We start from the raw sequence: 13,849 nt of genomic DNA, 5'->3' as shown, positions 1-13,849 counted from the left end.
CTCTCTCTCTCTCTCTCTGTGTGTGTGTGTGTGTGTGTGTGTGTGTGTGTGTAATAAATGTGTTTTCTAGAGGGTAGTTTAGAGTATATCTCCAAAGTGAATTTTGTTTTAATACAACATACCCCAGAACATCGAATCAAAGTATGAAAAGTATTGGACTTTAAAACTGTTGCTTACCCCCTGGCAATGGGCAAAGAGACACCTTGATGGTGATGGTGTTCTTATATCAGTCAGAGGCAAAGCTGATGTAAGTCTTTTGCTCATTCTAGCTTGATGGCTGGTTTGGTGGCCAGGCTGTCTTATTCCTAGGACTCATAAAAATCACATCAAAACAAATTAAATGCAGGCAGTACAGCACAGGAAGGGGAAAACAGAGACCTGGGGACTGCCATTTCACTCAGAGACCTGTCCTCCAGTGTATGGCACAGGCAAGCTATAGACACCGACACCCACTTGCTGCCTTGACACACAGCATGGATGGAGGATGTCATCCAGAGGTCCACCAGCCTCATACCAAACCTGCAGTAGAAACCACCACAGTGTACAGGTATGTGGTCATCAGATGGGAGAGAAAGAGAAGCTGAGCAGCTCGTGCCTTATGAAGAGAGATGGGACTGAAGATCGATGCTTGGAGAGGAGTAGCCCGTTGTGAGTGGCCAGCTTTACCACCTGGATGACTTCCCAGCCTAAGCTGGGGCTATGAGCCATGTCTGGGTCCATGGCTATGCAGCTGCAGGGATCAGTATGCCTTGCAGGCCATGCCCCTCATTAGATGAGGTGGTTTGGAGAGCTGGCCCTACCTCTCACCACTGGCAGCACTCAGGAAAGTGAGCCCTGTGCCTCTCCCAGACAGCACAGTGGAGCTAGCTCTTGGGGTGTGGGTATAGGTTAGCCAGCCCCAAGATTATTAGTATGGAAAAGTTAACCCCACTCTCCTCTACCACGGGGTGATACAAGTGCAGCCCCTCACCACCTACGGTCATAAGTTCAGAAGAGCCACCCCTGCCTCTCACCAGTGCAGCACTTGGACAAGCATGCTCTTTATCTTGCCTTGCCTGGACAGCACAGCAGAGCTAGTTTTGATGATAGGAGTGCAAGTGAGCAGCCCTGAGGGTGAGAGCATGGGAGAGCTGTCCCTGCCATGTGTCTGCTGTGAGGCAATGTAGGTTGCAAGGGTGTCTCCTCATCCATACCACTTGCTGCAGACAGGAAAACTGACCCTGAGGTTATGAGAACTGGTGCTCTGACTGGCCATGACCCTCTCCAGCTGCAGCACTAAGGAGATAAAGCCCTGCACCTCCTCCGGGCAGCACAGTAGATCTGACCCTGTTAGAAGGGGAACATGGCAGCTGTCTCAGAGGAAGAGAGCCTGAGAGTTTGCCTCACCACTCATCTGGCATAAGGTGGTGAAGTGACAGCATGATGCCCTCCTCAGTCCCCCCTTTGCTACTCACAGCAGCAGCAAGAGCTGGCCCTCGGGGCATGAGAAAGGGAGAGCTAGCCCCACCTCCTCACTGGCTGTAGCAATTGGGAGAGCGGACTCTGAACCTCGCCTGCCAACACATAGAACTGGTCCTGATGGTGAAGGCACACGATAGCCTGCCAGGAGGGTGTGCTAGCAGAATAGTTGACCATGCCTCCTGACAATGGTGGCATTGCATGGCCTACACAGAGCAGTGCTGGAGAAATTGCCCTGATAGTGAGGATAAGGGAAATCCTGCATGCTGACAAGCTCAGCTGCCACCCAGGCCCAGATCCAGGGCTCTGAGTTGGACTACCTCAAAATCTGTATCATCTGCAAATGGTTGAGATATGTGAAAGGGCCAGTTCTGCTGAACCAGGGCTGTAGGATCTCCATGGCAACAGGATGATCCAAGGCATCTTGGGGAGGATAACATATTAATGGTGTCACAGAAGCCAGAGATCTTGGAGCAACAACTCATTGCAATGAATACTTGCAAGCAGAGAAGTATGGACCGAAGTATATACTATGGGACACACTGTGACATAGTACAGCTTCCACTATGAGATGTTTTTAAATGCTTCCTTGTTGTTACGTGTGTGTGTGTGTGTGTGTGTGTGTGTGTGTGTGTGTGTGTGTGTGTGTTATTTTGCAGGGGAAGTTGCAGGGGTGAGAGGGGGATATGAAGGCATGGGGTAATGAGTGGGACTGAGATTCGTAATGTGAAACTCACAAGAAATCAATAAAAAGTTTTCTTTTTTTAAAAAAAAGCCACTTGCTCATTAATGGAACACATTATTAAGATAGTTTCTATGAGCCTCTTTCAGGAAATTCAAGAACACAAAATTGAACTGTATCATATTCCATGGTATTGCCACACTCCTCAGCAATGCTCAGGAGCAGACGAACGACTGTTTCTCCAATCACCAGTTGGAGGTGGCAGCAGGTCTGAACACAGTGTCTCCCTGTAGTGATAGACTTTAATATCCCTCAGATCATTGTGTATAAGGGAAATAAATTACTCCAGGCAATAGCTCTGTTACCATGGTCTCACCATACTTCAGACATATTTTCTAAAGATCCATGCCATTGGTGATGTTTGATATTGAGAAGTATACTACACTAGTTATTTTCTCTAGGCAGAGGCAACTGGAAAAAAGTAGAAGCAGAAGCAACTGAGTTCTTAGATTCAGAGTTAATAAGCATGATCCAAAGTAAGTGAACCTTTTATTCAAGCAGCAGGAGCAAAACAGAGTCACTGTGTAAGTGTCACGTGGCTCCATCTTCACTGCAGAATTTTCCTGTTCACATGAACTGAAAAGCCATCAAACATTATTGGCTTGAACACTGGATTCTTAGAAAAATTAATCCAAAACCAAATCAGTGTGACTGGTCATAGACAACGAAACAATGAAACAAAACACAAAAGACGAGAATTTAATTTGTCAGGTGTTTAAGTCTGAAACTGACAAATATACCTAAATGATCAATCTTTTTGTCTTGGTTGGGGGAATAACTTGTAATGTTTTTCCACAGTACACTTTTTTTGCATAGTACATGATACACCCTTTGTAGTACCTAAACCATGTGCAGTTTGGCCTACATTATTTGTGAATTGCTTTCTATTCCAATAAGCTGTTTTAAAATGTAATCAGAGCAAATGTATCATTGAACAGTTGTCATCCATGTTAGTTATACTTCTCTAATTGCCATGGCAGAAACCCTGACAGAGCAACTTAAGGAAAGAAAGGTTTATTTTGGTTCACAGTAAAAGACATTGCCTAACATGTGGAAATAGGTGATAACCTTTGGCTTTTGGTCTGTGTTTGAGCAGGTAAGATTTAAGGGTCTCCTAAGATGGACTAAGTTGATTTTGCATTATGAGATGAAAATGAGATTTTGTGAGTTAAGGCCAGAATGTTATGTTTTAATGTAATGTGTTTGAGTATGGAGGTGACAAGATTGGATAATTTTCATTGTTACTGTATTTAGAACCATTGTGAATACATATGCCTGGGAGAGTCTATGAGGCAGTTTCCTGGAAGGTTTGGCTAAGGAAAGATAATGTACCCCTGACATGAGTGGCACAATGACATGAACTGAGGTCATTCAACTGGATAAAGATGGGACAGTTTTCTGGGCATCAGCATTTACCATTCCTCCTGATAGGAGGCTGAAATGTTACTATCTTGCTTAAATTCTTGCCTGCATTTTTTTCACAGACAGGACAGATTGTATTCTGCAATCATGAATGAAAATAAGACTTTGTTTGTTTGTTTTGTTTTTTTTAAGTTACTTTTGTCAGGTATTTGGCTACAGCCATGACAAAAGTAGCACTCCACTCTATTTTGTTAAGTCTCACTTTGGGAAAGGCCAAGGAATCTGTGATGGTTAGTGTAATTGCCAACTGTTGCATAACAGTTTCCATGGATATTAAAGTGTCCCATCCTGGAGGATGCTCCTTAAGAAAGAATGTAACTAGCTTCAGAAGTTCTTGAAACTGACAGGATTCTCTAGCACCCCCCCACCACCACCACCAGATTACTCTCAGCAATAAAAGCTGAGAGTTCTTTCAGATGGAAAACAGCTGAGTTACAAAGAAGACTCTCAGAATAGAAAAGCTGCAAAGACTCTTGAGACCTGACTATCTGCCTGGAAGAAGCAAAAAGTAGTCTAGTAGCCTAAAAGAGGTCTAGACCAGAGTCCCTCAGAAAGGCCACTCTGTAACCTGTCTAGCTGCCAGCAGGCTGTGCAGTATGCTCCAGGTTCCCAGGTGGGCTTTGCAATGAAGCTGCCTGAGTCATTTATGCTGCTGTAAGTAACCCCTTACCTATAGTCCTGTAAGTGACCCCAGGAAAACTCTCTCCTTCACCAATTTGGAATTGGGTGGTATCCATACTTCAGTCTCTCATGGAAACACTAGCTGAAGTGAGAAGAATTGTGTTGTCTGTTTCCCCAGAAAAAGTTTTGTCCCACAACATCAAGTTACTACCATCTAGAATCATTTGGGAAAGAGAGACTCTTGACGGAGGGCATAGATTAGGTTGGCCTGCTGACCTGCCTGTGAGTTTTTTTGTTTGTTTGTTTTTGTTTTTACCTGATAAGAAACCATACCCTGAATGTGGAAGACATCATCATTTCAAAGGCTGTCCCTCCTGGGTCCCCTCCCACTTCTTTCTTCTCTCTCTCTCTCTCTCTCTCTCTCTCTCTCTCTCTCTCTCTCTCTCTCTCTCCCCGTCTCTTGTACATGCAGATGCCTTAACCAGAAGAGCTGTGGTTTTTACTTCCTTACACCTATTACAGTTTCTGTGTGGTGAGGAGGGAAAGCTGTTACAAAGGTTCTTGCTGAAGTGTCTTGTTCTTGTCCAGCGCTGTGTCCCTAGCACCGCAGAGATATAAGCCGCTGTCTTCAGGACGTGCATTTAAAACTGTCAGAGATGAAAAGGACAAATTGGGATGACTGATGGGAAATTTGTCCTGGGTAAAATTTTGTTCATATTTGATTGCCGAGTCCACAGTAGAAAGTGCTATCGGTTCAAATGCCTTTTGAGGCGATTGACGATACCAAGCTACGGAAGTTGCCTGAAAACCCACAGCGTTACACTCCATCCGCATGGAAGTTCCACTATTACAGATGGTCCTTCTGGGATATTGATGGACGAGTGCTCCAAGTCCACTGCCTGCCAAAACAGAGGTCAGGATTATTAAAGACTTCAGAAGTCCCAGAAGTAGAATGAGCCTGAGTCAAAGATAATCCCAGAAAATTTGGGCTCACTCCATTTTTCTTTAAGCTCCTGGAAAATCCTCATTGCAATTGTGCAAGGATCTTCTGAGATACTCAAGAATTCACAGTTCTTCACTTTCCATGGATGGTGTCAATAATTACACCTTAGGTGGCCCCAGATGTGCCTGCCTTCTCATCTGATAGCACAAATGATACACAAAGAATCTTCACTATTTCACTCAGGATAACACATACACTTATACAGACATTCAGGCTCATACACATGCACACTCACACAGACAGTTTGCAAGGTATAGCATGGCTCATACCAGGCCCCAGAAGTAATAGAAGCAGTAACATCTTCAGTGTTGACTTCACACCACCTTCTCTTAAGAGAGGTCTGACCAAGTCCTCTCCCCAGCTCTAAGAGAAAGAATGCTTGACAGTTTAATCCTGAGAATGCTGGAGTCTGCCCCTGGTGGTAGTCCTTGCTAGTCACACATCAATCTTCCTGAGGGTTGAAGAAACATACATGCCTCAAGAAGCCTCAGAAACTTCCTGATTGACTTTTAAATGTGGAAAACATACTGATGTCTACGCCAGTGAAATGAAGTGTGTTTCTTTTTTTCTTTAATAATCGGTTTATCTGGGACTAGTATTCACTGAGCACATGGAATGCCACTTCTAGTACCTTATTGGTGGTTCTGACTAAACAGCCTATACGTCAGAGAAACCCATCTCTAGGATCCTCAAACTCATTCCTTAGTAAGAATATGAGCAGAGCCATGATCTTGAGCTTTGGATGAACTTAAAGTCATTACAAAATTCTATTTTGCTATTTTTTTAAGTGTTCTACATTTTTATGAGGAGGTCCTGCAACAATCTGCCTCCAGACAGTACATGACAAATGGATACAAGTAATATCCCACCTCAGTTACCTTATCTAGACTTTAATATTTTCTCTCTACTTGTATCCACTCCTCCTTTTAGTTGGATAGTAATGTTGTTCTTAATAAAAGATAAAGCCTTACTGTGTTGCTCAAGTTAACTTCACCTCTTGGTCCTTCCCCATCATGATCTGGGATTGCAAGAGCTTCAACTAAAAGAGGAATTGAAAGAAAGAAAGAAAGAAAGAAAGAAAGAAAGAAAGAAAGAAAGAAAGAAAGAAAGAAAGAAAGAAAGAAAGAAAGAAAGACCTCTTTTTTTCCTGTCTACTGACATGGGCGATAAAAGTGGCTTTTAGTCTAAGATGTGATGGGTTGTCATCTGGAGAGACAACAAGGCACTGGGAAACTTGGTGGCTTGGATTCATGTGACATACTTCTTAAGACACTGGTTCCGTCACCCACAGTGGTTAGCTTCGGCTACAGTGGGCTCAGGTGAAGAGAGCGCCTGATGGCATGCTTCTCATTTTCTCATTATGCATTCTCTCCCCACCATTCTGACTCAGGCACCTACACCTTCTATGATAGCCTAGCCTTGGAGATATTAGAAAAGGACACTAAGAAAAACATATGCCAAATACTATCTTTTAGTGGCTCCTTAAAATTTATACCCATAAAAGTCATTCTACCATGTTGGGCAAGTTTTTTTTATTGGTTATTTTATTTATTTACATTTCAAATGTTATTCCCCTTCCAATTTTCCCTCCACAACACCCCCAGCACCTCCCTCTTCCCCTTCCTATGCAGCAGTCTCCTGAAAGGCTTTGCAAAAGCCTGACCAATACAAATGCAGATGCTCAGAGGCACCAGAAGAGGGCATTAGATTCCCATTACAGATAATTGTGAGCCACCACGTGGTTGCTGGGAACTGAACTCATGACCACTGGAAGAGCAGTCAGTGCTCTTAAACACTGAGCCATTTGATCCATTCTACATACAATCAACAAACCCAAACACTATTGTGGACGCCAACAAGTGCTTGCTGACAGGACCCTGATATAGCTGTCTCCTGAGAGGCTCTGCCAGTGCCTGATAAATAGAGAAGTATATTCTCACAGCCATCCATTGGACTGAGCACAGGGTTCCCAATGAAGGAGCTAGAGAAAGTACCCAAGGAGCTGAAGGGGTTTGCAGCCCCATAGGAGGAACAACAATATGAACTAACCAGTACCCTGAGAGCTCCCTGGGTCTAAAACACCCACCTCAAACTGGGACTCATGGCTCCAGCTGCATATAAAGCAAAGGAGTCAATGGCAGGAGAGGCCCTTGGTCCTGTGAAGGCTCTATGCCCCAGTATAGGGGAATGCCAGGGCCAGGAAGCAGGAGTGGGTGGGTTGGTGAGCAGGGGGAGGGGATAGGGGATGGGGGGGGGGTTGGAGTAGAAACCAGGAAAGGGGATTACATTTGAAATGTAAATAAAGAAAATATCTAATAAAAAACAGAAACAAAAATAAATGCAGATGCACACAGAGAAACATCAGACTGAGCTCTCAAAGTACTCACACCAAGACTTTCATAGAACATAGTTAACCACTAGAACTGCCGATTAACACTGTCACATGTACCCACAATGCCCAGGCCAGTACCTAGGCTGGAAGTTCACAGTTTCTTCACAATGTTGATAAGGACACTTCCCTATTTTCTAAATATATCATCATTATACCCCAACAATATAACATAAAATCCTCTTAATATCCGTGAACCTACTTGTAACAAAATTCATTTATGATCATATATCTTTATGCAAACAGGGTATTGGTAATAATTTACAAATATTTTACTATAGTGGAGGTCACACTAGTTTCTGGCCAATCACTGGCTTATGGTGCTTAGGAAATTTTGTTTTGTGTGTGCTGGGTTAATATTGGGTGGGGTAATCTTTTTCATGGATACGTATTGAAAACACACAGAAATCACTATGAGCTGGAGGGTTTTCTGTTAGGCTGCTTTTCCTAAAGCACTCTTCTTTCCCCACATGACTATCTCCTGGCTGTGCTGTCGTTACACTTAAACATCTGCATCCCTGGGGCTGAGGTACACTAGGAGAGTATACTTAAGAACTGACCTGTCAGATTTTTGTTTGTGTTTATGGAAATAGCTTTTATTATTATAAACATAATTAGTCCCACATTTACATTAAAGTGGTTGTTGAAGAGTAGTTGCCTGCTGCTGTGGCCATCCTTTTACTGTCTGATTTGAGTCTCATTAGCATAAGGCTACCACATGGAAACTACTCGTTTTCTGCAACAGGCAAGAATGGCTTGTTCAAGATGCCACTGGGTAGAAGTGACTGGAAGCCTTCAGAATCAGAGGAAGAAATCTTCCTCATTCTTCGGAATGAAAATTGGATAAGGAGCAGGAAAAAGTTCTTTGTGAAGTTCTGTCTTGATACAGTTCTTGACTGGAATTGTTTAAGGGGGTGGGGGAGATTGCAAGGGAAGCGGCTGCCATCATTTTACTGAATGCCACTATTGGTCTGAAGCCATGACCAACAAGGTTGAAAGTGCTAGGCTGGGATTATAGCTCAGTTGTAAAACATTGGTCAATTTCAATCTCCAGCAATGATAGAGACAAAAGTTATCAGTAAATTCCCAATTTTTCAGGGCTTTCCCTGTTCAATATCCAGCTCTCCATACTAACCACCTCTCATGCTGATCCACAGGGACCTACAGCCCACATCCAGAGGCTTTCCTGAGAACGTATGGGACAGTCGGGATTCATAACCAGAAACCTCACATACCCATCCACTTTCAGCAGAGTCAGACAGGAGAATCGTAACTCATTGTTTGCTTTTGTGTTAATCTAATTTTGCCTCCACTTGGATCAGGCCTAATTTATACAACCAATTATCTGTTCCTGAATACCAGCAGTTTTTTCTCTTCTGTTTGCATATTAGTTAAGACTGGGATAATGTTTGCGTTATCACCAATGCTGCCATACAATTCTGAATTAGCCATGGGCCAAACCACGTATTTTGTCAAAAAATGTTCTGTAGTTTCTCATTTTTCCGAAACTATCTCACCATCATTGTCTTTGTCTATGTTTTTTGGTTTCTTTTTATTTTATTTTATTTTATTTTATTTTATTTTATTTTATTTTTATTATTATTTTTTTTTTTGGTATTTGAGAAACTTAATATCTTAAAATCTGTGAGAATCACTGATAAAGAGCCAGGGATCACTGGACGGAAGAACAAATAACAAAACCCACCTTGGTATTGTGCTGATAGTCCCTGATGGGACTCTACATCTTTACTCAAAATATGTTTGCCATTAGTATTAAAGGCAAGCAGGCAAGCACGATGTTAAAAAGGGAAAGAGGCAAAGCATTATGAACTTTCTGCCCTTAGATGATTTATACAGAAAAGCTATAAAGTGGGAATACTGACTATAGTGTATTTATCCAGGAAAGCGACTCTATATACTAGCAAAAAGATAACACTTCTAACCATTAAAGTCAAACAGACCTAAAATTCTGATCATCTAGAGTATTAGGAACCAAAAAGGGAATAAAAGTGTTATTGTAAAGTTAGTATATGCTCCAAGAGAAACATAAAAATAAGATTAATTTCAGATTTTGTTACTGTGATAAAAATTTTATAGTTAACTATCAAAAATAGAACAGAGCATGTATTTTTAGAAGAGAACAATGAAAAAAGATAAACTTACACAAAAGAAGTCATAAAATGAGGGGAAAAGAGAATGTGGGGAAATAAATATGCAAAAAAATGAAAATAAATCCAGGTATATTAGACATTATGTATTATAGAATTTTAATGCATTAAAAAGCAATAGGCTGAACATTCTAGTTGAAAAAAACTTGAGACTAAAATGACATTACATAATGCTTATGAAATATTCTCCTGAAGACTAAGAACACACTAATCAAAGAAATACCAATGAAAACACCACAAAATGCTACCTTATTCTAATAATTGCTATGCTCATAAACTGTGTATGAAGTGCTGGAGAGATGACTTAGCAGCTGTAAGCACTGGCTATGCTTCCAAAGGACCCTCATTTGATCTTGGCACCTATATGGAACCTCAAAGCTCTTTGCAACTGCCGACCCAGGGGATTCTACACGACCTTATGGCCTTCATAAACACTACATGCACATGTTCTGTAGACATAAGATGCAGGCAAAACAATCATACGCAAAATAATTTTTAAAAAATATTTATATTATCAAATTCTGAGATAAGTGTGGAGAACAAACCTTGATGCACTCGATTATTTGGGATATAAGTTGATAGAGCCATTACAAAAGAGTACGGAATTTCCTTCAAAACTTAAAAATAGAATTGCATCTGATCCAGAAGTCCTCCAATAGGAAATGAAATATGTATGTCAGAGACATCTGTACTTACACACATTTACTGCATTTACTGTGGTGTCTTTCACAGGAGCCTCCAAAGTCTAAAATTATACAGTAATAATTATTCAAATGGGACATTATTCATCCATAAGATGGTATTCTGTCACTGCAGCAGTACAGTGGAAACAGGGATAGTTTTACTGTGAGGGATAAACCAAATATACAAAATGTAAATACTTTGTGATCTCACTCATATATAGAATTAAATGGTTTACCACATAGAACCTTAGTAAAGGATCCTAGCTACAACAGTCTGAGCAAAGAAGGTTTTAATTAGAAAGCAGTAAGAAGTTCTGGTGCCCTACTGCCCAACGTTGAAAATATTTTTAAAAGCTGCAAGAATAGGTTTTGAATGTTCCCACCATAAGTAATGATAAATGTTTGAGGATATAGGTATGTTTAATGTGATTAAAACATAACGTGTGTGCATGTGTGTGTGTGTGTGTGTGTGTGTGTGTGTGTGTGTGTGTTGAAACTCCATACAGAATCCCATTAAGATGTATGAATTTTACATTATGTACATGGAAATAAATGTTATTGAAAATTATAAAGACAGCAAAGGTTAATATAGCAAATAATTACTAAATAAGCATTATATTTAATGAAAATAGTATTAATAGAAACTTACAAAGTAATAATAAATGTTAAAATATTTGTGCCATCTAGCCTTTAAGGGTACGAACTGATCAAAGTCTCCTTTGAGCACTCACACTCATACAAATATTCTCCTTTTGAAAATCACTTTTTTATTAGTTCTTTGAGAATGAGAATGTCATAAATCCATACAATATATTTAGATCATAGTCACCCTTTACTGCTTCCAACTCTTCCATATCCATGGAAGATCTACTTCAACCCCTCACCACTTCCAATTTTCTGTCCTCTTTTCTTTTATTTCTTAATAATCCATTGAATTTATTTTGCACTGACCAAATCATATGGTATGAAGTCATTACTGCAGCATGGTGAAGCCACCAGGGGCCATACCATCACTTATGAGGCCCACTAATCCCTCCCCACTCCAAGCTGAGATGTTGAATCATATTATCTTGTACAACTCTCTCCTAAGCAGCCATGACTACTGTGAGTTCGTGAGTGCTGGGTACTCCCATGTCCAGAATATCCTGTATCTATCCGGTCCTCCACAAACTCTGTATCTTACAACTTTTCTGCCCCATTTTCCAAGATAGTCCCTGAACCTTGGGGTCTTCTGAGCTTTCTTATGAGGTATAGAATGCATATCACTGACCATATAGCTCTTAGACAATAATCAAAGCTCAACCAAATCTATACATTCAAGTAGCCACCACATGTATCAAGATATAAAAAAATTTCTAGAGTTCCAAGTCTTTGTTATCCCTTCTAAGACAAACAGATGGTATAGCCAAAGGAAATCATGGTTCAGACTTCATTAGAACATATTTATTTATCTATAATCTTCCACATCACCCATCTTGTTTCCAATCATATCACATTTTTAGATTAATCTCCTTATGTACTGAGTATTACTCAATCCACTTATACATTCCATTGTTGATGGCTAGTTTCAAGTTTAGGGTCATTTTGAATAAAAGTACTATTTACCATGTTAGACTACCAATGCCCATTATATCTCTGGTTACTGCTCTGGTCTGTCCTTTTCTTGCTATCCTCCACTTCTTTTGTGAATGTGAGTATTTTTTCTGTGCCAATTTTGCAGCAAATGTTTCTGAATGGGATTCTTTATTCTATGCCACTGTTCAACAGATGTGTGTATAAGTTGCTTTGGTTTGGTTTGAGAGTAGAGGATGGGTAAAAGAATGCCTTGAATCTTAGAGGATACATTAGATTTCAGATCTTTGGACAGTGCTGAAATTTTGAATTACATGGATTACAGAAATTTTACTCAATGTATATTGCATTATAGAAAAAATATTAGCTTACTAAGGCCAAGAGTGGTATGTTATAGGTTAAACATCAAATGGACCCGACAGTAGACATATATGATTAAACACTTGATTGCCTCATGGTAGTTCTGTTTGGGAAGATTATGAAGCCTTTGAGAGTGCAGCCTAACTAGTAGAAGTTAAGATGCTTAAGCAATCATCAAAGACAATATGTTTGTAGTTCTTATCCAAGCCCTCTACTTGCTGTTTGGTGACATAAGAAAAGGTGATCCTATAACCCCTACTTCCACAGACTAACATTCTCCATCTGTCATATCTTCTCCACCTACACAGAACTACACCATGCAAACCTCTAAGCTGGAATCAATCTCTCTTCCATAAGATGCTTCTTGGTAGCATGCTATTAGAGCAACAAGAATGGTAACTGTGGTGGTCTGAATAAAATGGGTCCCTCATAGGCTCATAGGAAGTAGCACTATTAGGAAATATGGCCTTGTTAGAGTAGGGGTGGCTGTGTTGGAGGAAGTGGGACACTGGTGGTAGACTTTTAGGTTTCAGATGTTCAAGCCAGGCCCAGTGTCACTCTCCGTTCCCTGCTACCTGCTGATCCAGATGTAGATCTCTCAGTCACCTCTCCAGCACCATGTCTACCTGCATGCTGTAATGCTTCCCACCATGATTATAATGGATTAAATCAGACCCAATTAAATGCTTTTCTTTATAAAAGTTGCCATGGTCATCATGTCTCTTCATGGCAATAGAAACCCTAAGACAGTACATAACACATCCTTGAAACTTTCCTTTGTGTGATTGCCTGAGTTATAGTGGGGGGGGGGCAGACTCAAAGGTAATCCAGTATTGAAGAAGAATTGTAAAAAGAATGTATAGAATCAAAGTTGTATACTCTGGAAAGGTACTCCAGAAATCCCAGATTAATATAACTGCTGTGGCTATATTACAAATCTCTGAATTAGCTAATTCTGAGATTAAAAGACACCATGAAAACCTTGACATTACTACTCAACATTTTAAAAGCCCATTTCAATAAGTAATCACAGTTGTATGCTGTGGATAGCAGAAGTCTCTGTTATATATTTTGAGAAAGTGAGCTACGTGATCATATAAATATTTATAAACAAACATAGTCCTAAAATTTAACATTAGTTTTCTAATCCAATGATAAGATAGTAACACATGAAGGAAGAACATTTACATCAAGGTCATTGGCATAGTTTTATCTACCACCTGTCTGCTCAGCAGTGACTCAGAAATTCCTCTCCAGTACAAATCACTTTTATAAGTGCCAGACATGGATTTACATATTCTTCCTACACAGAAGCCAAATGAAGGCCCAACGTACATATGTATGTATTGTTAAGTAACACACTTAACACATTTTTCTTTCTTTTTTATTTTCTTTATTTACATTTCAAATGCTATCCCAAAAGTTCCCTAT

The 13,849-nt window shown here is 40.4% G+C and overlaps 1 non-coding gene and 1 gene segment (V, D, J or C); one reads left to right on the top strand and one right to left on the bottom strand.

Moving 5' to 3' along the window:
* LOC110316504 overlaps nt 1-13,849 on the bottom strand; it is a 359,339-nt gene that overhangs the window by 343,034 nt on the left and 2,456 nt on the right. The window contains 1 exon segment of the C gene segment in view: nt 12,311-12,317. Within this exon segment, the coding sequence occupies nt 12,311-12,317 (7 nt within the window).
* Nucleotides 176-318, top strand: LOC115063483. Its single transcript, XR_003843356.1, has one exon. It is a non-coding gene; the product is annotated as a small nucleolar RNA SNORA48 (small nucleolar RNA).

The sequence above is a fragment of the Mus pahari genome, chromosome 2 (genome assembly GCF_900095145.1).
Source record: "Mus pahari chromosome 2, PAHARI_EIJ_v1.1, whole genome shotgun sequence".
Lineage (NCBI taxonomy): Eukaryota > Metazoa > Chordata > Mammalia > Rodentia > Muridae > Mus > Mus pahari.
This window is presented reverse-complemented; position numbering and strand designations above follow the sequence as displayed.